At 37.4% G+C, this 27036-nt stretch overlaps 3 protein-coding genes across 5 annotated transcripts in view; 1 reads left to right on the top strand and 2 right to left on the bottom strand.

Annotated features, from left to right (window-relative positions):
* Positions 1–7893, bottom strand: part of LOC147651298 (uncharacterized) — a 27748-nt gene extending 19855 nt beyond the window's left edge. Inside the window, exon 1 of the mRNA XM_086844265.1 lies at positions 7408–7893. Within this exon, the coding sequence (XP_086700391.1) occupies positions 7408–7524 (117 nt within the window). The 5' untranslated portion in view covers positions 7525–7893. The remainder of the gene's footprint in view (positions 1–7407) is intronic.
* PCOLCE2 (procollagen C-endopeptidase enhancer 2) overlaps positions 1–22628 on the top strand; it is a 25443-nt gene extending 2815 nt beyond the window's left edge. The window contains exons 3-10 of one of the 2 annotated variants that reach the window (XR_015274578.1): positions 5903–6158; positions 7792–7916; positions 11062–11198; positions 12482–12636; positions 15846–15929; positions 17906–18073; positions 19707–21397; positions 22145–22628. Coding sequence is in view for 1 of the 2 variants with exons in the window: in XM_023933286.2 (XP_023789054.2) it covers positions 5903–6158; positions 7792–7916; positions 11062–11198; positions 12482–12636; positions 15846–15929; positions 17906–18073; positions 19707–19843 (1062 nt within the window). In the remaining variant the exon portion in view is untranslated. Of the gene's footprint in view, positions 1–5902; positions 6159–7791; positions 7917–11061; positions 11199–12481; positions 12637–15845; positions 15930–17905; positions 18074–19706 lie in introns of both variants that reach the window. The other variant, XM_023933286.2, reaches the window with a different exon arrangement.
* Positions 22616–27036, bottom strand: part of TRPC1 (transient receptor potential cation channel subfamily C member 1) — a 17433-nt gene continuing 13012 nt past the window's right edge. For both annotated transcript variants that reach the window (XM_086844263.1, XM_086844262.1), the window contains 4 exons: positions 26477–26652; positions 26124–26325; positions 25377–25571; positions 22616–24552 (listed from right to left, as the gene is read on the bottom strand). In XM_086844263.1, coding sequence (XP_086700389.1) covers positions 24325–24552; positions 25377–25571; positions 26124–26325; positions 26477–26652 — 801 coding nt within the window. In that variant the 3' untranslated portion in view covers positions 22616–24324. The remainder of the gene's footprint in view (positions 24553–25376; positions 25572–26123; positions 26326–26476; positions 26653–27036) is intronic.

Genomic DNA, 27036 nt, shown 5'->3' with positions numbered 1-27036 from the left:
ATTACTTCAAAGCTGTAGTAGAGCTGTGTCTGCACTTGAGCTTTCTTGACAAAGGGAGGAACTCAATGGCTTCTGTCATTTCATGATCACCCAGACTCCCAGTTTTCTGCTGTGCTGCCATTTGACTGCCTCCTACTTGTCCTCTGTTGTTTGCCCAAAGCCAGAGAAGGGCTGCACAACCGGAGTAGTCCGGGCTTGCTTGTGCCCTCACCCCATTTATCCTGTTTTATTAAATAATGTTCACTAAGCCAAGCTGATTTCTTTTTCCCTATCAACTGTAGAATGCTCTGTGTCTTTTGGGTGTGCAGGAAGGATGTAGGGAAGGCAAGGACTAATAAACTTGCAAGACTAAGCCTGTACTCTCTTTAAAAAGACCATGGTTTACCAAACTGCGGCGAAGTGGTACACTCAAGGGTCTGGTTAGCCTGAATTTAAACAACAAAATCCTTTCACCAGATACTGCTGAGGCTCAGAATAGCTTGCAATAGCACCCAAGTAAGAAAGCCAGTTACACTGCCATGAAGAAATACTCTGTAGTTACTGTTAGTCTTCCTCATTTAGCATCTGGTCTTAGAAAGTGACTAAGACATTTGCCTGTCCGTTTTAGCCAAGGGCTGTGAACACCTTTCTGAAAACACTCTGCTAATACAGCATCTGAAAAGTCTGCAAGACTGAAAGAGACATTGATTCACTTTGTGTTTGGGTCACGAGAAGCATGAAACTGTTGTTTTCTCAACTACTGGATCTCATCTGCACAAAAAAATGCAAAGACAGGATTAGAGCTAATTTGTTCTTTAGAGGAAAACAGGTTTAGGAGACATTACTGGTAACACAGATAAAGCGATGTAGCATTCAGGTATCATCTGAAATAATTCCAACTAGTTTGCTAAAGCTGGAAGAGTCTCTCTAACTCAATTATGGTTCTGTTATTTCAAGAGACTGGGACTTTTTCAGCTGGCTAAAGAAAACAGCTTCTCTATTCTAAGAGCTCTAAGAAGTGTTCAGCACATGGCTTGTGGTTCTATTGCAACCTTGGCAGACTACCCAGAAGCTTTTCACTGGCTTTGCTAAGAAGTCATTTGTAGAGCTATTTCCTTCCCTATAGTAATGTATATAGCTTTATCTAAAATATGTCATATACACTTACTTTTAATACTCTCTAATCCTTCTTGGCCATCACCTCACATAAATGTGTCACATAGTCTGAGAATCTGGACTGCTATCCTGTGTTTTTCTGGCAGACTGCTTAGTTCCCATAAAACTCCAACAACTTTATGTGCAACAATAATACTGAAAACTTTCAGAGTTACGTAAGGTTATGCTTTTATAGGTTCAGGAGCTGCGTTCCAGCAGGTTTGCTGACAATAAGCAAAGTTCGAAAAAATTACTTATCAGGGCAGTTGGGAATCTGCCCTGAGGAAGCAGAATATTTTAATTTTTTTTTTCTATGTTTTAAGCATTAATTTTCCTATGTCATTGTAAAACTGCCCTTCTAGTAGGAAACAGGTCTTTACACATTGGTTGTATTGCTAGAAATGAACAGAGATAATGAAAGAGATGAACAGAATCTAGTGCCCAGGAAGAGCAAGCTAATACAAATTTTTAAAAGTGGAGATATAGAACAAGCAACTAGACAGAAATCATGATTCTTCACAGGATTTAACTCAACTTCCACAGTCATTTTCAGTAGAGAGAAATAATACTATAATCAGCAGATAGCTGATGTATTTTTCAACTCTACCTGGGACTGCTATAGAAAAACATACAATCAGCATTTTTGTGTGAAACATATATCAAAGTATCAAATGTAATCCAATACAGGCTTAAAAGTCAGGCAAAATACATTTGTGAAAGTTGGCATTTAAGGGGTTTCCTTCCCCAGAAAGATTATTTTCAAAGTAAATGGTCTAAACCACGTAATTTTGATGAAGAGGGGTTTGTATTCAGTCAGAACAACAAGAGAAAAACAGCTTCACTACTTTAAAGGCAACTGAACTTTGATTAACATTATATGAAATATCTGCAATCAATGATAACCAAAAACAATCTCAGGACCTTATTTTGAGGTGTGTTGAATATATGGAATAATCATGCCCTTTTGAAGAGGTTAGTAATCTACACCGATTATTTTAGGGCATTACGCTCTACAAAAACTCTCTAAAAATGTCTTTAGTCTTCCATAGGAGTAAGGCATCCTTTGCATAAGTTTAGCATCATAATTTTTGAACCTAAAGAAGTTCATAGAGTTAAAATAAGAAGGGAAGTAGAGAGTGAGTATGGGTCAGTTGCCCCCTCTGTGACAAGGAGAGGCAGAGGATGAAGTGCCTCTGTTGCTGAAAGATACCAGCTGGATGGATAAAACAAAAATAAGACACACCCTGAAGAGGAAGCATCACATCATTCTTCCTTTGACTCCTCCCTCTTTTTTTTTTTCTTTTCTTTTAAGAGCTGAATTCCTTCCAGTTCTTCCTCTGAAGTATCCCATCTTCTTACTGCATCAGGCTCAGATGTGGCTCAAAGTAAACAATACTGAGTCATGCTGGCCTTTGCTTGCTCCCCTGTGTTTCTCATGGAACAATATTTTAAATGTCCTGGGATAATCACTGGCAGATTTTAGCACATTAGTTCTCAACATTTAAAGAAGCAAAATGGTAGAAATTAAAGAAGAGTACAATTTTGCAAAGATGCCTGTATTTGGCACAAGATTTCCTGGGACTAGATGCAAACTGGAACAGCTGCTGCCAGAATGTGGAACCAGCATCCTCTTCATTTCTGATTGTCATCTACTCAGACCACAAAATTTTAACTGATTTAACATTTAACTGGATTTAACTGGAACAAAGGTGTTACTTTTATGAATGACAAATATTTTAATAAGCAAGTATATTTTTACAATAAAAGTAACAGCAGTAAGTAGTGACTGTATTTAAGGGCCTGCCACATTTCTCTAAATGACTTACCTCCCAAATTCAGATAAACATGAGCAAGGATTATTCTGACAACTAAAACCTGCAGTAGGCTCTTTGTTAAATGTTCATGACCATGTGGCTGAGTTTTTCCTACAGGTTTTTTTACAGACTATCATGAAATAGAAGTCAGTACCTCTGTGTGGAACAGGCTTGACCAAGTTCAAATAGACAGAATAGACAGACTGACAGAAGCAGAGATTAAAAGCTACAATGAAATATAATTAGAAAGTGTAGTGTTGTGTTGTGTTGTATAGTATAGTATAGTATAGTATAGTATAGTATAGTATAGTATAGTATAGTATAGTATAGTATAGTATAGTATAACCAGTGGTGGAGAGGGGAGAAGGAAGCAGAACACTGCACAGAATGACTGATACTATGAACCAGAAAACCTAAGACTTGAAGGAATGGCTGGCAGTTTGGGGTTTGGCAGCTATGCCAGCATCCTCTCCCTCCTGAGCAGGGCTCTGTCCCATGTCCTGGTCCCCTCTGTCCCCGTGGAGTGGCACAAGAGAGTGGAATACCCAGGGGTAGGAGTGAGTGCCTCGGGGCTGATGTGGGTAGAGCAGTGCTGGTCAATGCAGTCCTTGAACAAAGCTGTCAATGAGCACCATCAGCATTGCTGAGGGGTAACCACTTGGCTATATCTGAATGTAATTCTACAAGGGCAGCAAAAAGACCTTTTCTTACCCCAGAACCAGCCACCTCTCATATTTCTACTTCCTTCTTCAAACTCTGGGAGAGAGCAGATATATTAAAAGAAGCAATTCAGGCTGAGAAAGTTGGGGAAAAATTTCATAAAGATTGACCAAACTGTTTAATCTAATATGCTAGAGCAACTTCTGTTCAGCTTTCAAAAACAGGGGAAGGATGAGGGGAGATATCTTAAAGATGGGCAAGTTTTAGCCAAAGCTGCAAGACACTCTTGTGGAAAATGTTGGACAAACTTAACTGTAGGCGTGATAGTTTATTTTAAAACATGATCCCTTTAAAGGTCACCCCATTTGCATCCTGTCGTACCAGTTGTACAAACTTATGAAAATGACTGTTCTACCCCAAAAGAGCATGTGCTGTTTTGCATACATGCTTTTGGAAAAAAGGCTTCTGTCTAAATTTGAATGTATCTAACTAATTTTACTGTCAGCTTTTCTGAACTGACTTGTCCAGTCACACAGAGTTTGTAGTATAACCATAAATAATATTCAGGTCTTCTGTCAGGAATACCAAATTCATTCATTTTAGCTCATTTTCTGTTAAAATTGACCACACCCTAATGCTCCTTAGTGATTCAGATTAGTGATTCAGACCAGAAGACAAGTGAATACAATAAGAGATTTAGATATGAGAGCAGTGATTTAAGGAATAAATTCAAGATGAGCTGAGTTGTGGTTTTGTAGCAGTAGCAGTGATGTGTATCAGCACAGGGGCCCTGAATGCATTTTTGAGAGAACTTTGAACTTAAAAGAAAAAATCTCTGAAACCAGCAGCAGCAACTGCAGTGGAGCTGGTCAGGCAGTGTGCACATGGACCCTGGGCAGCTGGGAACAGCTCAAGCAGAAGTCTCTCCTGCTGCAGGATCAGTATCAGCACTGGACATAAAAGCATGAACGAGTAACCTGAATACACCTACAGCACATCTGTCAGTACATCTAGAGCTGCTGCCTCTATCAGTATCTTCTGTGGGTTAAATCAGTCACTTCTATTTATAGCATCTCCATCTATACTTGACAAGCAATTTTTAACTGTTGAGACTCAATGTTAAACAGTTTGACAATTTCATATAGGAACAGTTTAGTTTTAGTTTATTTCAAACCAGTGTTTTAAAATGAGTCACTGTTAAGGAATGAAAAAAATTCATGAACTCTTAAATAACATGGCTTAAATATGAACTTAATGCAGATATATTAAGTGTGTGTTTAAAGCAGAAAATTATAGTAGTGTCTTAGTAAAGCAGAACAGCTGCAATTATTTTAATAGCTACCACTCTACCATGATATGGTTTGAATGCAGATAATTACACTTGCCTGTCTAGGGTCTCTCTATACTTTAACATACTTTTTCTCTTCTTTCTGTTACACACCATTAAGTGCTTTATTAGAATAGTTTTCACTTTTCAGTATGCTGCTTTTTCTCTTAAAAGCTTGTAACTGTATCCCAGGAAATGTTCTCCTCCTTGTAAACTATTACATCGTCTTAATTGACATCCTTCTCTGTACTCTTGTCTCTTTTGCACTATCCACAGATGCAGACATATAAGATTTTCCCTGTCTTATGTTTCCTCAGATATTTCAGAAAACAAAACTCTCTTCTATATTGAGGACATCCACTAATGGTTCCTTTGAATTCTCTATTTATAGTTTTGTCTTTCCAATATAATTATTTCACTCCAGCCCCTCCAGTAACTAAATATTAGGGTCGTACACTGTTAGCCTTAAAGTTTCTGATTTTATTTATAAATGTAAGATGTACATCAGTAAATAAAAAATCCTTCAAACTATGAAACTTAGTAACACAAATCAGAAAGAGAAGTCATTTCATTTGTTTAAAATGGTAAATTGCTTGTTCCAGAGTTTTTTCATATTAATCTCATCCTCCTCACCTTACTTGGTGACAGGGGGCTGCATGGCTGATTCTGTACTTTCAGCAGAAAATAAGAGGAACACATCAAGCTGAACTGGTTTATAATTAATTGCATGAGCCTGACTAGAGGATACCCTGAATCAGAAATAAGATAATGGCAAGACATGGCCAGAGCTTTGTATTTAGGATTGGTCCAAATTACTTTAAAACTGCTTTGCCTGGAAAATAGTTGACAAGAAGAGCTCATCTGACAGGAAGTGAAGGGTATGAAAACAGTCAGGCAAACAGTGAGATCCGATAGATATGTGGTCACACTTCCAGATGCATCTCTCCCTCCTTTCCTCTCTCTGCAGGTCCCAGAGGGAAAAGTGGTGGTTCTTTCTTTTCGGTATTTAGACCTGGAAAGCGACAATCTGTGCCGATACGATTTTGTGGATATATACAGTGGCCATGCCAATGGACAGCGCATCGGCAGGTTCTGTGGGACTGTGAAACCAGGTGCCCTTGTATCCAGCAGCAATAAAATGTTGGTGCAGATGACTTCAGATGCTAATACTGCTGGAAGTGGATTCATTGCAAAGTTTTCTGCAGCAGAACCACATGAAAGAGGTAATTAACCATTATATATGTGCTAAAGACAAATATAGCTCAGCTTTATCCAGAGCCACATTAATGCTTAAAAAGATGTGGTGCCAGAGATATTAGGGATTGTGCTATTCAACATATTTATTAATTACCTTGCTTAGCAAATAGCAAAGTGTAACTGTTTAGCCATCTTAGTTCATCAAGTAGTAAAGAGAAAAGCTGACAAGTCTAGAGTAGTGGAAGAACTGTACATAGTAGTAAACTGGTAATAGCTAGTCATTAAAAGGGCAGATGAAATTCAATATAAATAAATGTTGCAAATAAGGGGAAATACCCTAACTTTGTGTACAGTACAGCAGGTTCTGAATTGACTCTTACTGTTTTGGAATGAGATGTTAGGTTTAAAATGGATAATTTGTGGAAACAGTAGTTGAATATCAATCCAGTGCTTAGTAGGTATCAGAAAAGAAACAGAAATGTAACAATTTTTAGAAAAGAAAATAAAGACCAAACAATAACAACAAAAAATTACACAATTATAAATCTATAATGTGTGTACATGTTGAATAAAGTGTCTCTTTCTGATGTTCCCATCTCAGAACTGAATATGATAAAATTATCAGAAGGAATCAGAGACAAGAAGTATGATAGAAGAACATCACATACACAAAGATCAACTGCACAGCATGAACTTGTTCATGCTGAAAAAGATTTAAGTTAAAGGGACTGTAGGAAAGGGCTTTAAAGTCATGACTGGTGTGGAGAAAGTGACTGGGGACCCCAGTCCATCTTTTTCAATATAAAAACCAGATGTGCAAGTGGCTGCAAAGGAGAGGAGAGGGTGATTTTTCTCTGTGACCTATGAAGCAGTAGAACATTGTGCATGGGGATATTGTGAATTGTCTGTTTCTACCCTGGTTTAAAAACACAAAAACATATCAAAGGAAAAGTCATCAGGTATTATTGAACATAAAGGTATTGCCTTGTGCTTGGGAGTATGACCAGTGAGAGGCTGGGAGGTCACAGGGAGATGGTGGGAGGTGGTAATGCCCTAGTTAGTGGCCCTTTTTCAAGGCTTTTGCTGTTGGTATGATACCAGAGTAGACAGGTTGTTGCACAGATAGAGTGCAGGTGCTGAGTAATTTATCAGGCCTTACCTTGTTGTAACCTTTGAAACACTGTGACAAACAACTGAGAAACTGAGAATTCTTATTAATTTATAGTTAATTTAATAAGAAGGTTCATAATAATATTGTAAATAAGGATTACATACCTGATGGAGTTTTTCGTTTGGAACTGAGGGCAGGCGATACTGAAGAAGAAGACCGCTCTCCATCAAGGGTACTTCACAGGCTGCAGTTCCTTCGGGAGTGCCTGTCAGCCCCACCATCGCTGCCCCGTGCGCTGGGGATGGCTTCTCCAGTACCTGCGGCTTCTCCTCCCCCTCCAGCCCCGGAGTCTGCAGGAATGCTTCTCTCTCCTTGTTTTGCTGCCGTTTATTGACTGTGTTTGTGCAGAGGTGCCCGCAGCGGAGGCGGAAGGCTGGGCCGTGGCTGTGTGGGGCCGCGGCAGAGCAGGCCGAGCCCCCTCAGCGCGGCCCAGCCCGGGGCTGGCAGTGCCCGCCGTGCTCAGGGCCCCGCTCTGCGCTGCCTTGCAGGGGACCAGTACTGCGGGGGACGGCTGGACAAGCCATCGGGCTCCTTCTACACACCCAACTGGCCAGAGCGCGACTACCCCGCGGGAGTCACCTGCTCCTGGCACATCGTGGCTCCGAAGAACCAGGTACGGCGCTGCCATCGCCCCGCTGGCACAGCCCAGCTGTCAGTGGCTGCAGGGACCAGCACCTGCGAGTGGCCGGCTGTCCCCGGGACACCGCAGTGGCACCTGGCTGGGCACAGATTGTCCCCAGGACACCGCAGTGGCACCTGCTGGGCACAGATTGTCCCCAGGACACCGCAGTGGCACCTGGCTGGGCACAGATTGTCCCCGGGACACCGCAGTGGCACCTGCTGGGCACAGATTGTCCCCAGGACACCGCAGTGGCACCTGGCTGGGCACAGATTGTCCCCAGGACACCGCAGTGGCACCTGGCTGGCACCTGGCTGGGCACAGATTGTCCCTGGGACACCGCAGTGGCACCTGGCTGGGCACAGCCACGCTCCTGCCATCTCCCTTCCTCACCATCTCCCTTCCTCGCCTGCATCACCCCGGTGACTCCTGTGCTTCCTCATCAGGGCCATGCACTGGTGCACTCCCCCAAAATGAAACCCATTAACACATCTACGACTGCTGAGGCTTTGAAGCCTGGGAGGGTTTAAAAATAATTTTCTTGATTCAAAAGATGTCATGCAAATTAAGTTAGGGCAGTTGATCATCTCAGCACCAGACATGATGAAGGCCAATGCTGCATTTAAGTCTAACGATGTTTGACCATTTTTGGTGTTGCTGTAGTTAATTATTGAGCAGATAGAGCTGATTGAATTTAATAAAAGCAGTTTGTTATATTTCATATTTTGAAGGCTCCATCACATAACATGCTTGTTTAATTAGCCAGATGCCATGAGAGCATATGTTACTGCTTCATTAAGAGCCGAGGAGATGTGACAGCAGACTGAGAGGGCTCTTGTGCCACACATGACAAACACAAGTGTGTTCCCTTCACTATACAGTGAATCTCAGTTCTGGCTGCACATTTTCTGGTTGCTGCTGAGCCATCTGCTCTGTATCTTAGCAGGAGGTCTACAATGACTGAATATCTTGGTTGACAAGCATGTTTGGTAGGTTGCTTTTCTTGCCACATCCAGCTTTTAAAATTCATTTACATATAAACACGACTTTCCTCTTCATCTTCCACTCATGACTAATCCTTGAAATAAAAAAAGCTGCCCCAGATAAATATATTTTTCTGATCTTTCCTACTTTTCCATTTTCCAAGACAGTTCCTCCCTTGAACTGAAGCAGTATGTCAGCGTAGTCTTTTCTGTAGTCCTTTTTAATCCACATTCTTTGTTTGCTAGACGCAGGTCATTTAACCATCCTATAGATAGGCAGTGATTTTTAAACCTTTATCTATAAACTGCAGATTACTTTGGTTCATTCCAAATGTCTCTAGATAAGCCTAAGAACTTTTCATAAGCTCATAGAGAAGATTTGAGAAATACTATATCAGCATAAAAATAAGGGCATTATATCCTATGCCTTTTGATGAGTCTATTCCATAAATCTACCTGTTTCCAAATACATATTATTCATGTACTGAAGCAGTGGTTGCAGAAAGACAGAATTTTGACAGTGACAAAAGCCATTTTCCATGAAGTAGTGAAGAAGCATCTCTCTTCAAGTGACCAGAAAAAGCTCCCTGGTCTTCCATTTGCCAGAATTTAGGTGTCATTGTCTCTATTTCCCTTTCCTAAGCATGTGAGCAATAAAACAAGGCACTCTTCATTACAGAAGATAAGGACCTTCTCCTGGGCATGAAGAGCTTCTATTCTACCATGAAATGCTCATTAGTGCAAAGTGCACTTACTGAACAAAGTAAAGTAGATATTGTGGCCTGCTGTTTTGCCTGCTATGGAAAAATTTATCATTTCTATTTCTAGTTCCCTTACTTCTTTCTATACCATCTTTTTTGATCACAAGCATGTTATTCAGATGGGGGTATTCCATTTAAAGTGCATTTTTTCATCATGATAATGAGGGTTTTGAAACAAGTCTGTTAGTCATCTCTAAAATCAAATCCCCCAAGGTTACTCATAATTCACGGGAAACAAAATTATGCCTTAAACATCTTAATAAGTGCAAAACTATATCCAAGGAAAACTAAGACATCAGGTGATAACAGGCTATCATTACTGTGAATGTAGAACAAGATAACTTTTACTATGTCAGTAATCAAATAAAGTATATGCCATGTGCAAATTATTTCTTTCTTTCTACAGTTTTAGAAGATTTAATACCATCTTTGTCTGAGTCAGATCTTTATAAAGGTTGATCTACAATCAGCACAAATGAGTCTTGTCATTCAAGCCTTATTTGTGCTATTTATGGGAAGGTGGTTTAAATACCGTTGTGTTTCATCTAAAGAAGCAACCTAAATGCATATATTATCTCTGTTTCCATGCAGCAGTTAGGTTGTGTTTCCCCTTCTTGTCCCACATGCCTGACAGAGTCATTCTGCAGGACTTCATTTCAGAGTAGGAGATCCTATTTCTGTTTTCTTGTACATTGGTTTTTTTTCTTTAAGTAGAAAATTCTATAAATAAAAGTTGTTGCAGATAATAGCATAAGTATTAGAAATACCAGAATGATACTAGTTCACATTTATGACGTGTAAAGCCTCAACTATTAAGGAAATCTGACATAGAAACACTATTCTTTTAAGTACCTACTTTGTCTTGAGTCATCTTATTTGCTAATTTTCTTTCTATCAACATTTTAATTTCTAATGTTTTAAATTCTGCATCAAGTATACACAGCATTGGCAACCACAGTGATTTAGACCCTGCTGTTGATGAAATCAGTGAAAGGCCTTGTATGAACTTTGCCTTTGCTTTTTCTTTAGTGTATCTTGAATGATGCACTGACATCAAAAGCTTCTTTTCTGTTGCTTATACTTGCTGTAGTTATTTTAAGAGCATTGTAACACCTAACACCTACTAACATTCACTCATAAAAATAACTGTATCAGGAGTTACTTGCATGCATTTGAGAAAAAAACATTTTACAGAATATTAGAGTCATATGCTAAACTATTAGTTGGAGATGTCATGTGGATTAAAATACTTTACAATTAAGTGGATTAACAAATTTTCCTTTATCGAAAGAAAAATTTAATAGTACTTACATCTGAAAATGTCATTTACTACAAGAAGTATTAATAAATTCTGCATGTGAAAACTTTAAAGAGTTATTTCCATTTTCCCTTTAGATAATAGAGTTAAAGTTTGAGAAATTTGATGTGGAGAGAGACAACTACTGCAGATATGACTACGTTGCAGTGTTTAATGGTGGGGAAATCAATGATGCTAAAAGAATTGGGAAGTACTGTGGAGACAGTCCCCCAGCGTAAGTAACTTCCTTTAAATGTGAACTTCACTACCACTGTGTGTCATTTTGCTAACAGTTCTGTCCAAGGCTTTGGAAAGATTTTCATTTTTAAATTAAACGTGGTGTTTTCTACCTCCAATTAACATGTAGAACTTGTAGAAATTGCTTAGTATCTTGTCTCTCTCTAGGTTTAAGAGAGAATTTATTTTCTCTCTCTCCATGACAAACCCTGGCTCCAGCCCATGTTCTCTCCTGTCCCACAAACCTCATTAGACCACTGTGTAACACCACCCATGCTAATCCCTGTGCTACTGATATTGGTGTAGCACCAATAGTAATGGTGGCTGAACATTAACATAACATGTATGTTTTGATTATAGATACTGAAGTACAAGGATCCAGCTGAGCTCTCTAGCCCCTTGGCTCATTCCTCACTTTATCTGACTCATTTTCCTCTTGGCCCTTTTTAAAAAAAACAGGATACACAGATTGGGTCAGATTTGGCTTTTAGTTCTGGTATTCAGGAAGCAGAACAAAGCTCTTGGCAGCTGATAATCAGTGCCCTCCTACGTCCACAGGCTGTGTCAATACTGCAGCAAGGAAAGGCTAATCTGGGCAACCACCATGGCAGCTGTGAATCCAGAGAATTCCAGTTAACCAGCCCCTGACTTTTGGTTATGTCAGACCCCACCATCAGAGTAAACTAATTTCTGATAATCTGCCAAAAAATGGGAAACAATGACAAGCTTTTACTTCAAAGACCTCATTAAGTGTTTCAAAGAAGTCCTTGGTAATCAATATCCAATCATTGACAAAAAGTGAACCCACAGAAATAATAACCCAAAACATTTTATTTTTGGTAGGTATGTTGAAGAGTTGCAAAGTCCAATACTTCATGAATTTTCATAGCCCTTCCAGGTGTGCAATATCTTTTTCATTAAACAAAACCAAATATTAAAAAAGCCCATTTACTTCCCTGTATACTGAGGACTTCTTCAATGTATTTTCCCACTTTCCTAATCTGACCCCTTCCATTTCATGGAAGTGAGGTCTGCAGTGAAGTCACATAGAAGAATTTTAACAATACTCACATTGACATAAACTTCAGGAATCAGAGTTTTAGGTAATTAATAGAAAAGAGTTTCATCCTGAAAACACCTGTGTGTGACATGCCAGCAAAGAACCACATATTTTTCAGTATTCATGTGGAGTGTTTTGGGTTTTTTTAAGAATGTTATTAATGCTTTTTGGCTTTGACATGAGAAAGAATGGAAATATTTTGTTTTGGTTTTCTATTTTAGGCCTATTCTGTCTGAGAAAAATGAGTTGTTCGTTCAGTTTTTATCTGATTTAAGCTTAACAGCTGATGGTTTTATTGGCCATTATAAATTTAGACCAAAAAAGTTACCCACAACTACAGCTCCACCTACAACCACAACAATCCCTGCTACCTCAAGTAAGTCTTACTGGTTTTATTTCATTTCCTATAAAAATGAATTATTCCAGGACAAGGAGAGATTTACAGAAATATGAAATAGAAATTGTATTAAAAATACAAGTTTTACAGTTTGTTAGTATTTTAAATGTTGAATGAATTAATTAAAATTAATATACTCAGGGAGTACTGGAATATACTCAAGGGAGAATCCATTTAACATCATTAAAGGAAATCTATCCAGGCAAGAGTTCAGTGTAAAAGTAACTTACTCCACCTGAGAGAACTTCCCTGTCTCTTTTCAATTTTGGACAGTTAACTAGCACATTCTGTAGAAGAACGGATAAGCTAAATTATTTTGAAGATTTTTTTAATAAATAAGTTCTGAATATTTTGGGAAATAGTTTTAGTTAAAGGAACTCTTTCTTCTGTAAAGTTGATATGTAAAGATCTTATTGTATTCTTCTTCATATAATTATTAAGATTAAGCAAAATTCATATGGAAGCCACCTGAGCCCTCTTCAGGCTCTGTCAACACCCTGTCAATATGACACTCTTCTAGAATAATTTTTATTTGAAAATATTCAGGGATGGGAACTTACAGAGAAATGTGTCTCACTAAAAATAAGTCTCCTTTTATATTTAAGACTAGACAGCATATATGAAAGATCAGAGCTGGATTTCTCTGAAGGTGTTGCCAAAAATACCTCATTACTGAGATATTGAAGGGATAAATTCTTAGAATTTCTATAACCTGAATGTGAGGCATTTCAGATACAATTATAGCAGGAAACCAAATTATTTATGATGTTTCTGCAAGACATAACCTGATTTGTACTTAAAACACATGAAAAATCAGGGCAGCAATGGCTTGTCTGTAGGAAACCAAGGAGCTGTGGTGCTTTAATACTGCTAATGAAGGTATTTAAAATAGATGAAAATAAACATTAAAAAAATGAAATCATAGTGATCTGTAAATCATTCTGATGTGACTCTAACAATAAATAATTCAGCTCTTCTTCACTCTAAAGTACTCATCAACAACGTTGTTGGTTCAAACATTTGGTCTTAAGTAACCCAGGCTGTCAATAATCCTGTTCAGGGTTTTGCACAGGCAAGAGAGGTGAACTCTACCAATTAACTCCAAATCAATTTTCATGACAGCATCAGTGTTAGAAAATAAAAACATGAAGATCATGAAGATTCATTTGAGAAAGAACAACAGAGGCAAAGTGTTCCAAAGGACTTGTCAGGCAGACAGAAATAAGAAGTCTTTTCAAGGAATGATCAGTTTTGCACAGTGTAGGCATTTCTGATCTTCAAAACAAACCAAAGCAAACCAAACCTCTACAGTTCAGTGACATTTCTGAGCAATCATTTGCATTCAGAAGTGTCCAGTTCAAAGAGACTCATCTTATTATCTTGCAAATCAGTTCTGTTTAAACTTGCACAGAACTCCAGGCATGAATAAAATATTAAATTTTATAGGCCCTTTCAAAAATTACATCAGTCTTTATGTAACATAAGAATATTAGTACTTGAAGAAATAAATAAATGCTATATATACATTTGTAAAAGTAATGAAGATTAATCCAGTATCTGTGGTGAGATATTTGACTTCCTTATATCATTGGATAAAGTTGTGCATTTTCCTGTCAGTGTGCCTACATGTAAAGTGGTAGGCAATTAAACTTTTATTTTAGTTCTTCTCCAGTTCTTGCTGAAGTACCTTACAAACAATAGACAGCCTCTGCTGACAAGTCATAGCAAAGTTGGTTACCAACCAAAATTCATTAAACTAAAAAAAAACCACCAAAAACCAAAAAAACCAAATAAGACTATTTTGTAACGCATAATCCCAGTTTTAAATTTCAAAAAATCAGAGCACCTCAATAAATTTTTGGCAGCTACCATGCTGGTATGCACCTAGGACTCATCTACCTGCTGGATTTAGAAACCTACTATGAACACTAACTTGAAAGACTCAAGGAACATTAAATTCTTAATTTTTGGTGTGCTGTGTGTAGCATTGAGATAGGAAGCACTTGCCAGACCCATACCATTGACATAGTAACTTGTTCTTTAAAACACTTTGCATTGTGGGAAGCATTTAACCTTCTAAAGACTCAGATACCAAGAAGACTGGATTAAAAAAAGGAACAAACCAGTCCAAAATAAATAAAAACCTGTGAAGCCCAGTCTTTAAACTTTGGATTTGAAAGGCAAAACAAGGAGCAGTGCAGATCTTCTAACAGTCATGCCCATTGCAATAAAGACAAAGTAATTTCAATATAATTTAGTTCATTCTTAGAAACTTGGAAAATTATTCAAATTACTAATTGAAAGTTAGAAGATATTTTTCAAAAAATATAGGCTGAACAAAACTTTTGCAAAATGTTCCATTCAAAAGTAAGAAACTGCAAAGATACTTGTCATAACTAATTTAGTTTTTCTTGGAAATCTATGTAGGGATCTGTGGTTTTGGGTTTTTTTTAATCTGTCAGTGTCACCTCCATGTTTCCAATACCTGTGTCACTAATTCCACACAAATTTGAAAAGGACATAAAAACCTTAAAGTACTGCATCCCAACATGCTACACGGAATTATGTACAGAGACTATGAACATCCACCCAAGTAGGAAAAAGATGTATTCAAGTTGTATTCAGCTGTTTATAAACAAAGCATTCAATTTCAGAAAGGAAATGTCAATCCCTAATGTTTAAGACATATTTCAAACATTGTGTTTCAAAATGTCATGAAGAAAAACTGTGCAACACTACCTGACATGAAGCTATGTGAAAAATTTGGGAAAAAGAGGTCAGGAATTTGAACTCTGATCCCGTTCATCACAGTGCAGTAATTTCCAATAAAAGGCCACCCTCTCCCTCAGAAGTGTAACTGTAATATAATATTGTGGTACTTCAGGTGTTCTACCGGGCCACAGCAGTGACAGATGTAAGATGCCACACAAATTTTGAGTAACATCCCATTCTCTCAGGCCACTGGAACAGACAGAGCTGAGACACCTGAAAAGATGATGACTGGAGGTAACAGCAGAGAAAAGGAATATTGTTACTGTGGTGTTCACCCACTGAAATGCCAGGTCTAGTTCATGCATACATCAGGATTATTCATCTTTCTTCTGGTTTTATTCTTTTTAACATAGTGCTTTTCATTTGTATCAAATGCTTAATTTCAATTTAAATTTACTTTTTTGCTCTTCAAAAAGTTGTGAAACCTACAGTTGCCCTGTGCCAGCAGAAGTGTAAAAGGAGTGGGACTCTGGAAAGCAACTATTGTTCAAGTAACTTCGGTAAGGAAGCAAAGTTTCTTTTAAATTATTTATTCTCTACTGTGTTTTTAGCCTCATGGAAATTTTCCCAGATCTAGTTCTGAGGTACCATTAATATATAAGCTAATATTTTTACACCACCTTATGTATGTATCTCACATTAGTATCTGTGTTTCACTCAGTACATTCTTGGAGATACTCTGACATAGGCACTGCACAGATATCTGAGACAGACATATCTGCTCAATCTGAGAAGCAAATGACAATGTAAAACCCAGGATTCATTGATTCAGTTACTGTATTGTCACCTCCATTTTCTGTAACCAGGCATTGTTACATTATGTTATGCTGCACCTGCTGACTGTTCCACGATACAGTGTACAGACTTCCAAAATGCTTTGAAAAGAAATTAGAAGGGATGGAAGCTTCCAAGCACTGTTATCTGTACACACACATAATCAGGATAAACGGTGTCTGCTGTGTATTAGCATGGCCTTGTCACTGCTGATCTACTCAGTTATGTGTCAGGGTATTTTCCCTTTTTAATAGTGCAATCATTTTTTTAATCCCCTATAACATGCCTGGCAACTTGATGGGAAAACTCCCTGCCACCACCCGTTTTTCATTTTAAGCTGACTCTCTCTTACTGCACTCTAATCCCATGAGGTTTGAGGAAATGTGAGGGCTTGGAGGGCAGCTTTGCCCGAGGTGCCCAAGCAGCAGTGGCTGCACCCTGAGGCAGGGTGCACTCAGGGCAGCCCCTCCACTGCTCACCACCTGCCTCCTTCCACCTGCAGCACTACAGGCTGGTCCAGCACAAAAAGAAACAGGTAGGGAGAAAACCCAACATAATTGGTCTCCTCTTACTGACCACACCTCAGCTCTTGTGGCTCATGGTAAATGATACTATAAAGCTTGTATTTTCCCTCTAGCATCACAGTAATAAATCACATTCTTCTCTCCCATCTTCTGTCAAATACTTGACATTTCTGAAGTCTTTTCTGTGACAGGAGTGAGAGTAAAAATACTTTATATGCTACTGTGAATGCAAGCATATCCTAAGGAAAGAATAGGAAGTCTGTTGTTCACAGAATATGATTTATTCTATTTGCAGACTTTATGATTTTAGGAAATAACAACTATTTCTCTTTCATCACGCATTTAATTTTATTTTTTCTAGAAATATAGCTGCAATACTGAGCACTTTTAACATCCACAGTTCTCTCCTGATTGAACTGAAACATTCTATTTAATTGAAAATTCCACATTAAAGGCAGATAATGTACAAATTTACAAAATCCCAAAATGTAAATGATACAGTTTTGTAAAATAAATCTCACTGTACATACTTGATAATTGAAGATTGAATTTATCCTAGGAATATCTGATTGAAAAAGACGACCTGAGAAGAAATTGTTAATTGTTAATACCAATTACCATTTCCTTTTGATAAATAAAGATGGTTTACCAGTTTAGTCATCCTAGGGAAAAGAAAGTATCTTGATTTTCATACTGAGAGGTCTTTGGGACATACTATGGTCAAATCTGTAACTACATTCAGCTGAAATAAGTAAGTTTGTATCAGACCTCAAACAGATCAAAATCCAGTTCTTAGGGCATTAACTATTCCTGCTACTCACCTGGGAGTGTCAGAGAGCTGGAAATTCAGATTTTGGCTAGAAGATTGTCAGTTCAGCTTCTCCAGTATTTGAAAATGACTCATTAAAAGTAGTATCAAATTGTATTGTTTAATGGAAATCAGAGAACTGGGCTTACATGAGACTGACACATTGTAGAACAATTTCATATTTGGTGCCACCAAAATTTGACAGTAGTGAATTATTAGCAGTGATACTCCTATTTTTAGTAAGTGTTCCCAGCACTGTTTGTTTCCTTATTAGGGACTAATGTACTTAATAAGTTTTTATAATGCCTCAAAATTTATGTCTAAAAATAATAAAAATGTACCAAATATATAAAATGTTTTTTTCTTCTAGTAATAACTGGAACTGTAATCACAACAGTAACGCGGGCTGGCAGTCTGCATGCAACAATATCCATCATTAATGTATATAAGGAGGGAAATTTAGCAATCCAACAAGCTGGCAAGAACATGAGTGCCAAGATTCTTGTTATGTGTAAGCAGTGTCCTCTCATGAGGAGGGGTAAGTACACAGTAATAACTGCTTTGTGTGTTTATGAAAGATAACAATTAGAAAACTATTTGAAATATAGCCACAAAAATCAATAAAATGGCCATGTTTTTTCCTATAATCAGCAGTTAGAATTACAATCAATTTAATATAACCAGTAATCCAGGGGTTTATTGTGTTTTTCTGTTTTACTGGAAGAGAATGAGGTTCATGTAGACTACAGGAGTTTGAAAAACTTTTTTCTCTAAAAGCCACATGATGCAAGATAAAAATCTGATTTGGGTCTCTCAAATGAAGCTAAGATAGACTTTGTGTTTACATGTGTATATTTTGGAGCTAGTTTTTATACACAGTTGTTTAGAAGGGAAAGACAACAGCCTGCTAAACCTAGAAGAGCAGTATCTCACAGGAAATGGCAGAAATCAACAACTTCCACTGTTGTGTATCTCCTGAATGTATTTACAGCTTTACAGAAATACTCATAGTATTAAGCTCACTTTATAAGTACAAACACCCAGTACTGCTAAAACTGTAAACTAAACTAAACTACCTTAAATAACATAATACAGAGATCAACCAACACAAATTCCAGTTAATTGTGGTAAGGGTGTTGAAAGAAATATTGAGAGTACTTTTAATTGAAGTAACTAAGTGAAAAATAAAACTGTTTTTATCTTTGCCTCATAAGTAAACAGGTAGAGCATGAGAACATAAACACAGCCATAGCAGGAAATAGTCAAAATGATTTAATAAGCATCAAAAATACCCTGATATTATTCCAGGTACTACCAGTCCTTAACATATTAACTCAAAGTGGGCAGTAAAAAAGTGAAAAATCATGATCAGAAATTAGTTTTTGCCTTTAGCTATCTGAAAACTCCATATTGGGAGACATAATAATGTCCTTGTTGGAACAAACTGTATCCTTTTAGGCAGACTTCTGACTCCAAACCACACACTTCTGTTTCTCATCCTAAATCTCAATGAATTATTTAAGAACCATTACTTAATATCTGAACTTTTCTGTTTATATCCCTGTGATACCATTCCTTCCAGCGCAAGACCTTGCAAATCCCCAACCCTTCTCAGGTATAAAATACACAGTTCCAATTGAATTGTCCAAAGCCAGGTCATACCACTCATTAAGTCCACTTTGCCTGAATGCTTCTGTATATATCTATAAAATACTTACATCTCTGGGAAGGGAAAAGGAATGAAAAGATTTAAGGGCATTATCACTTAAGGGCAGTAACCTACAAGCTGATCAAATGTGAAAATATTCAAAAGTAAGGAGACATATTCCACCCTGGGTGTCAGTGGCTAGGTTATCCAATGTGGATAGGCACTTCTAGTGCCTCTCAGATTCACTTCACAGTCCATATTTAAAGACTATCCCCTATGTATTTAATTATGTAGTAGACATTTTGCTGTGCATCTGCTTGATTTTTATGTAACTGTAGCTTGTAGTGTAACAAGCGTGGCAAAGATGGGTGAGGGAGTAAATGCTGCAGGTAGGTAGGAAGAAAAAAATGTTGGAAGGCATTGGTAACAAACAGTGAAATGAACAGAAACCACAGGTAAAGAACTATACTTACCAAATGATGTCCCAGTTTTCTGTCTTGTAATCTCATTCTCTCCTTTCTAGGTTTAAATTACATCATCATGGGCCAGGTAGAAGAAGATGGTAGAGGCAAAGTCTTTCCCAACAGCTTTGTCATGAGTTTTAAGACTAAGAATTCAAAGATCCTAAATGCCTTGAAAAACAAAACATGTCAAAATTGAACTCTGCAACTGCATTCTATCATATCTTGAAACATCTTTTTAACTTAGTGTAAGTCATGGAAATGCAACTGACTGCCAACAGTACGGCCACGCTGATCCTTCCTTCCCTCCTGTCCACACAAGCACACCTGGCACAAAGTGAAATCCATTACCTGTACAACATGAGAACAGATCCTCCTGATGTGCCAAGATTTGCAGCACAGCCATCTGATCTCAAACATACAAATTCCAATTACTTGGAAGATGTTAATTTATAACTGTCCAATTTTTTTAAGGAGTTCTTTACGTAAAATAAGAATTCTAAGTGCAATATTTATAGCAACTCAGTTTAACTTAGCTTTTTCTCTAAAGTTGTTTTATTACATGGATTTCTGCATTATTATCAGTGCTTAATAAAATATTTTAAGATTAAATCATACACCAACTAGTTATTAATTATTTATAAAGTGGGGCAGCTAAATATAGAAACTAGGTTTTGATCATTTTCAAGCTTTTGATGGTTTGGGCCTTGCACATTGTAAATGACTTAGACTTTCTTGCTGATTAAGGGTCTGATTTTCCTTACATGGAAGTCAGTGAATCATTGATCTGAACAGGAACTCTTCAAAGAATTAGACAGCTGTAAAGCAGCACCACACTTTTCTCCACTGATGACTATCTACTTAGTAAATGTCACTATTAAGTTCTGTAAGGTAATGAGGTAGAGGAAGGTAGGAATTAATTCAGCAATGGTAAGGTGCATATAGAATCTAAGATCCCTTTAAGTAGTTTTTTTCCTTGTAAATACCAGACCAGAGTTCTTGGGATAATCTGTGACCACAGGCAGGAAACTAATGAAGTACACAGTCCCTACTGGAAGTACTCATTGCTTGTTCCAGCAGGGGAATGCAGATTGCCATTCTCCTCTCTGATGGATTCTCACATGTGATGCCAAGAGGCACTGCCACAGTGCAGCTCGGCAGCACAGCAGCCTCTCTCCCAAAGACTTCATGGGTAGCTGGGCTGGGGACAAAAGGATCAGAGGGGGGCACAGAGGTACAAAGAGGCTGTGCTGGCAGCTCACATCCAACAGCTCAGTGCTGCAGCCACACCTCAAAGATTGCATTGCCCGACTGACCAAACCAAACAGCGTTCTCTGTGGAACCAACAGCAACATTTGTTTGCAAAGCAGATGTAGTTTTATAATTTTAAAACTTTTAAATTGGAATTTTCCAGCATTAGTTCCTATGCAGACTAAGGGACTTTATGCACAGTGCTCTCTGCATTTCTTGGCAGCAGCCTGGGGAAAAGCAATGTGGAAATCATGCTCAGAGCTGTCTTGAACTACAACAATCTATTTTTATTAATGATGACATGCCCATCTGTCATGCAGCTTTTTTCAGTGAGGCAAGAAAGGTCTGGCAGCTTACTCATCATCTGCCAAATGGAAGGTAGGGAGAGCTCCTGCCTGCTCTTCTCGACACTCCCTTTACACCAGTTCCTTTCCCATATCAAAGGCAGCAGTAGGCCTGAAACAGGGAACAGAGGAACATGGAGCAGTGCCATTTTTCTCAGGTAAGAGTTGGTTATAAAACACAGGTAATAACTGCTGCAAGTTTTTAAACCCAGTTTGTAGTGACTGTAAACTTCAAACATTTGAAATGTAACTTGAAGCCAAACAGAATCAAAATTATCTAATCATCATTTCTGAAATAATTTCTACAGAAATAACAACACCATAGTTGAGCAAGAGTGTAAAGTAAGCTGACTTTCAGTAATCAGTGATTTTGACCTTCCTGCTCCAAATGCAGGCATGAACATTTTCATCTCAATTTTTCATTTATCAAGGAAAGACAAAACTGATATTAATATGAAAGGGAAGAAAAAACCTTTTCCAGTTATCTCAAAAACTCAATCCTTTCACAACTTGCAGAAAAATTACATGGAAGCATAATTACATGTGTACTTACACGTCTAAGTACAGGAAACTTGGAATCCTATGGCCAAGTAAACTCCAGCTTCTCCACTTTTTTTTTTTAATATGTAAAATTTTGTTTCTGAGCCTGTCTAGAATTATTCTGTGAGTGTGCATAAGGGAGATCTTGGAACAGCCAGTATTAAACTGCCAAAGCAATAGCATGTTTAACACATGCCAACTAGAAGAATCTAAATGATGAGACAAAATTGAGTACAGAGCACTTGGTACTGATTAGTAGCCAAGTAGATTGGAAGAGCACAGCAGCTTTCAAATAAAACAGAGATGTATAGCATCATATAACTGAGGTATGGCAGAGAACAAACTCTTTCTCTCTCTTTCTGCAGGTTTCTATTTCAGTGACAAGTAAAAACTCTGGAAATCCCAATCCAAAACCCCTGAGAGCCTTGAAGTGCAACAGTTCTTCCTAAGGCCATCTACGCTGTAGTAGAACACAGTGCCTCAAGACACTGACCAAGCTAGCTCTGATGGACTCTGCCCAATGTAGGAAAAGCACTCAGAAATAGCTCCATTAGCTCCTTCATTCGTACTGTCAACACCCCCAGGTTTCCAGAACTAACCATCCCAGTGCCAAACAGCTGATGTGCATCTAGGATCACCCCAGCTGGTCTGGAACCAGCCTCACTTCATGGCACTGCATGAAGACACTTCAATGAACCTAACAGGATGGGTGCAGATGGACAAAGGCATTAACACCAGCTACTTTCCTTAAACCTATTAGCTCAACATGACAAAGAAAATACTTGTGTGGTAACTGATATAAAGTGTTTTCAATATGACAAATATTAATACAACCATATGTTTCAAAGAGCTTTTATTCGCTTCCTTTCTTGAATATACATAACATACATAGCACATAGTTTTTATGTTGGTGCATTACTCAAACATGAGGTCTCAGTCCAAATACAGAACTCAGTGATTCTCTTTGCTTTGTGCCAGGAGGTTAACTTTCTATTCCCATGAAAAGTCAACGCGTATCATAATCCCTCTATACTCCAGCACTTCTGGAAGCAGACTATTAAAACCTAGTTCAGAAATACATAATTTCATAGTATGGAAAATATATTACCTTTACAAGAAAGAGTTTTATAAGAATTCCTTCAAAAAAGTAAACATTCATGTAAGCCCCCACTCTGTCAATCTCCCAAAATCAACTGTAGTCAAAGACCACAATGGCTACCTGCGCCTTCCGGACACGCGACCATTTCAGAAGAGGACCATCATAACAGTAAAACTGTCAATCAATCCTTTAGCTGTCATAAATATACTTACTTTGTAATTAAAAATACAGGAATCTCACATTTCTGAATTACAGTTTGTCAGCTGGAATTATATATAAGCATATAAAGCCATATAGGACCCTCTAGCACAGAAAATCCACAAAGCCCTTACTGTCCATTGTAAGCAAAATCAGATAAACTATTTTCACAAAACACAGTATACCTGACGTAAAAATAAAATGTCTAGCTTGGCAACAATTCTGGTAAAAAACAGGAAAAAAGAAAACCAAATTTAAAAGTAGGATATGTAAAACCTGTGTCAAGCAGACCCTTCTAAAGTACATCACTCCAATGACAAGACACAATGACCTCACAGAAAGAAGAGTAGAATGGTTTACAGGAATTGTTCAGCACTGCATATAGCACTCATGTGCTCCACCTCATTTTCATGAAATCACAGGTTTTAATAATTCAAATAATTTATCTAGATTTTAAAAACACAAGATACTAAAAATTAAATTTCACAGATTAATTTTTAAATTTTGTTACCAATCCTAACATGTATATTAAAATGTACTATTGAGGCACTGCTGAAAAATCCAAGCAGGGTAAGATTGTCTTACACATAACCATAAACATTCAAGAAATGGTTGGTCTATTTTGTGTTCAAAATGTCAATGTTCCCACAAAAGTGAAAAGTCTTGATGATTTGATTTGCTGTATTCTATAAACGTTAGTTTACAGTCAGTGTTAACATACAAAACTAGAACTGCCTCTTTCAGAGCCATACAGTCTTCACATGCACTGTAACCTACAGTCATAAATAATTTCCAACTGTGCTGGAAATTTTCTATTATTCTTTATCTGACTTCTCTATTAAAAATAAACAGGCTGGATTTTTATTTTAAAAAAACCTATCTTCTCCCACGACTTGAAAAACAAGTATCAAAAAAGAACAAACAGCAAAAATAGAAGAAAGAAACACGTTGTGCTAGTTATGAAGCTCTAACACCTGACAGCCACAGACAGTCTGAGGAACATTTAAAAAACTCCTATATACAAATTTTATATACATACTAAGATTAAGAGATTAACAAAATTAGTGTATCTGTTTTTGCATTCATTTTGACCACTTGGGCACTGAGCTGCAACTCATGCAAATGCATTTTCAAATGTACTTTTGTGCAATAATCTTCTTGTCTATATGTGATCTGGCAACAGAATTAGGTCAACACTTTCACCTTTGGGTATCTAAAAGCACACACCTTTTGTCTGGAAGTTAGGCCTTAGTTTCTTGGATAAAACATAGCATACTTAGAAGTTCGGAAGCCAAGCAGGTCTCTCATTTCATTCCGGAATTTTGACAAGTCCTGCCGCAGTTCATTGAGGTTTTCCACCGTGGCCTGATCCGTACTTTGCATTTTCTGCCTCATGGAAGTCAAGTAACGGTGGACTAAGCAACACATCACCTTTTGGTAATTCTCATCTCTCTTCTGCTTCAGATTTCTCCATTCCTTTAAACAAACATAACATATTTACCATGGAAGGGATTTTGAGCCCTAAAGCCTTTATACAATTGTACAGAGAAGAAACAGGAACAAAATAACAAAGCTATTTTTAAATACATCCTGTTGTACACAAATATACACTGGACACAAATTGTCCACAAAATCCAAATTAGATCATAATCTGCTGTACCAGTAAAAGTGAAAATTTTTATCTACCTGGCCTGGTAATTGGTCTGTGATCAATCAAGAGTCCTATAACCCTAAATGCCTCTCAGTGCAAATTCCATAAAGTGCTTAAATTTGTTTATTTCATGTTATTTTTGTCAGCAAGAAGATGCAAAATTAGTATGCAAAATTGTGGGGTACAAAAAAATGTTTATAAAATAAACAAAAAAATCCCTTCCCTAACAATAAGAGCCTTCAGTGATCCTTTTTGGTTATTTATTCTGACACTTCTGTAATATGTTTAAAACCAATTACCTTCACCAAAGAATATTCTAACCTCACCATTTTTGAGATTAGCACATACTTCCTTGAGGTTTCTATGTTTTTTCATTCAATCAAAGCTTTTTTTTTTAGACTATTTCTGGGGGAATGGGGGGTTGGAAAGAAGTGGGTTGAAATTCCGAAACCAGAAAGTCAATAAAACCTTACTTAAGTAGAAACAAGTAACACTTATTTATCTTGGATACAACACATTATTCTGTAGTTCCTATTTATCTTAGCAGCATTCACCTTCTGACAGGCAGCATGCAGCAATCTGCATTTTCATTTCAGCAAGCAGCACCTTTCCAGCTGCAGAGCCCAGAGCTTGCCCAATCATTCCTCACCTTGAGGCTGTTCTGACGTTTCACTTTGCCACTTGATGTATGAGAGCAGATCCATTTACTGAGACTGTTGAAAAGGTAACAAATAGTCTTGGGAGAGGGTATAACGTTGAAAGGTGGAGGGAGCGTGCATTTATCATCAAAGTAGCTAAGCCAAAGCTTGGCACGAGCAAACTTCCACTCCTTATCTTCATGATTCTAAAACATCAGAAACATTAACAGAGAAGAGAAACAGTAATATTAATAGGTTATTTTGTAAGTTTAATTTTCTCATACATGAAAAACTGACCATTATTTAATTTTGATTATACAGCATTTTAATAGGTAGATTACAGAGTATTTTAATAGGTTTGCTTGAATATTCTAGTATTGAATACTGAAAATAAGTACGTCTTTCTTTAATTCCCTATATAATCTGGTATAAAATTAAGAAGGTATAACCCCAGATTAAATGCTAAAGCACCACATATATCAAAACCAGCACTTTAACAGCTTTAACAGCCACTGTATCAAGAAAGGCATCAGTTCCCAGTGGGCCAAAGCCCTGCACAAATTCAACATGGAAAATAATAATTTTTTTTAGTCAAAGTAAATAAAAACTTCTTATTTGAAGGAAAAATATGAACTGACTGACAGAGCTGACAGAGCTCATCCATGAGACCTATACATCATGACTTTACAGATCATAGAAAGAAACGTGTGTAAAATCCAAAGATACAGGTAATTGGTAATTAATCAGACACCACTTACTGCAATCAGCTGAAAACTTTTGTGAAGCATTGCCACAAGGAGTTTAGTTAATACTATCACAACCACCACGTTGTAGGTCCCAACAATAACAGCACCCACAAAAGACTGTAATTCTTCACCGTAGCTAAAACGTGTCACAAAGATTGCGACATGTGCCAGGGAGAATATGTACCAGAAGAGAGCAAAACATGTACCAATAAACCTACAAAAACACAGAAAAAAATCTGGTTAGATAAACCTAACACCAGAAGTGTTTAATGTAAATTCAAGATGAGTGAAAAAATCCAGTTCTGTTTAATTACTAGGGATTAAATACTAAAACAACACAGTTATTTTATAGATCGCAAACTCACGAATGGAATGTGTCATTGCTCTGTTGTTCACAGAAAATGCCCGCACAGTCCTTTTCTTCATTTACAGTAAATCCTTTATCATAAAGTTGGGTCAATCCAATTGTGAATGAGAACAAGACAAGAAGAAACATGCCTAGAAATTTTCCAAAATCTTGTAGCATCTGGCCCATTGAAATCTGTGAAATAGATTTATTTCTAATTTTAGTGAAACATGTATTTTTATTTGTATGGTTTTCTTCAGCCTTTGATCAACAAAAAATCTATTTACATTTTAAATATTTAAGTTAAATTTTGATATGCAAAACAGACCTTAAGGTCAGAAGATAACCTTGTACTGTTTTTCAGAGAAAATTCTAGATATTAAAAAGAATATGTAAGTAATTTTAACATTGCCTGGAAAATTAATATCATCCTAATAACCACAAGAAATAGTATGTACACCTTATTATTCATCTGCAATACCAATGGTAATAAGGAACTCACAGCAGACAAAAGCAGTAAATGAAATGCATTTGAACATAAATGCCATTATAGAAAAGAAAAACTTAGAAGAACACTGA

The sequence above is a fragment of the Cyanistes caeruleus genome, chromosome 10 (genome assembly GCF_971803275.1).
Source record: "Cyanistes caeruleus chromosome 10, bCyaCae1.hap1.1, whole genome shotgun sequence".
In the NCBI taxonomy this organism is placed as follows: Eukaryota; Metazoa; Chordata; class Aves; order Passeriformes; family Paridae; genus Cyanistes; species Cyanistes caeruleus.
Note: the sequence above shows the minus strand (reverse complement) of the source record. Positions and strands in the feature narration are given on the sequence as shown.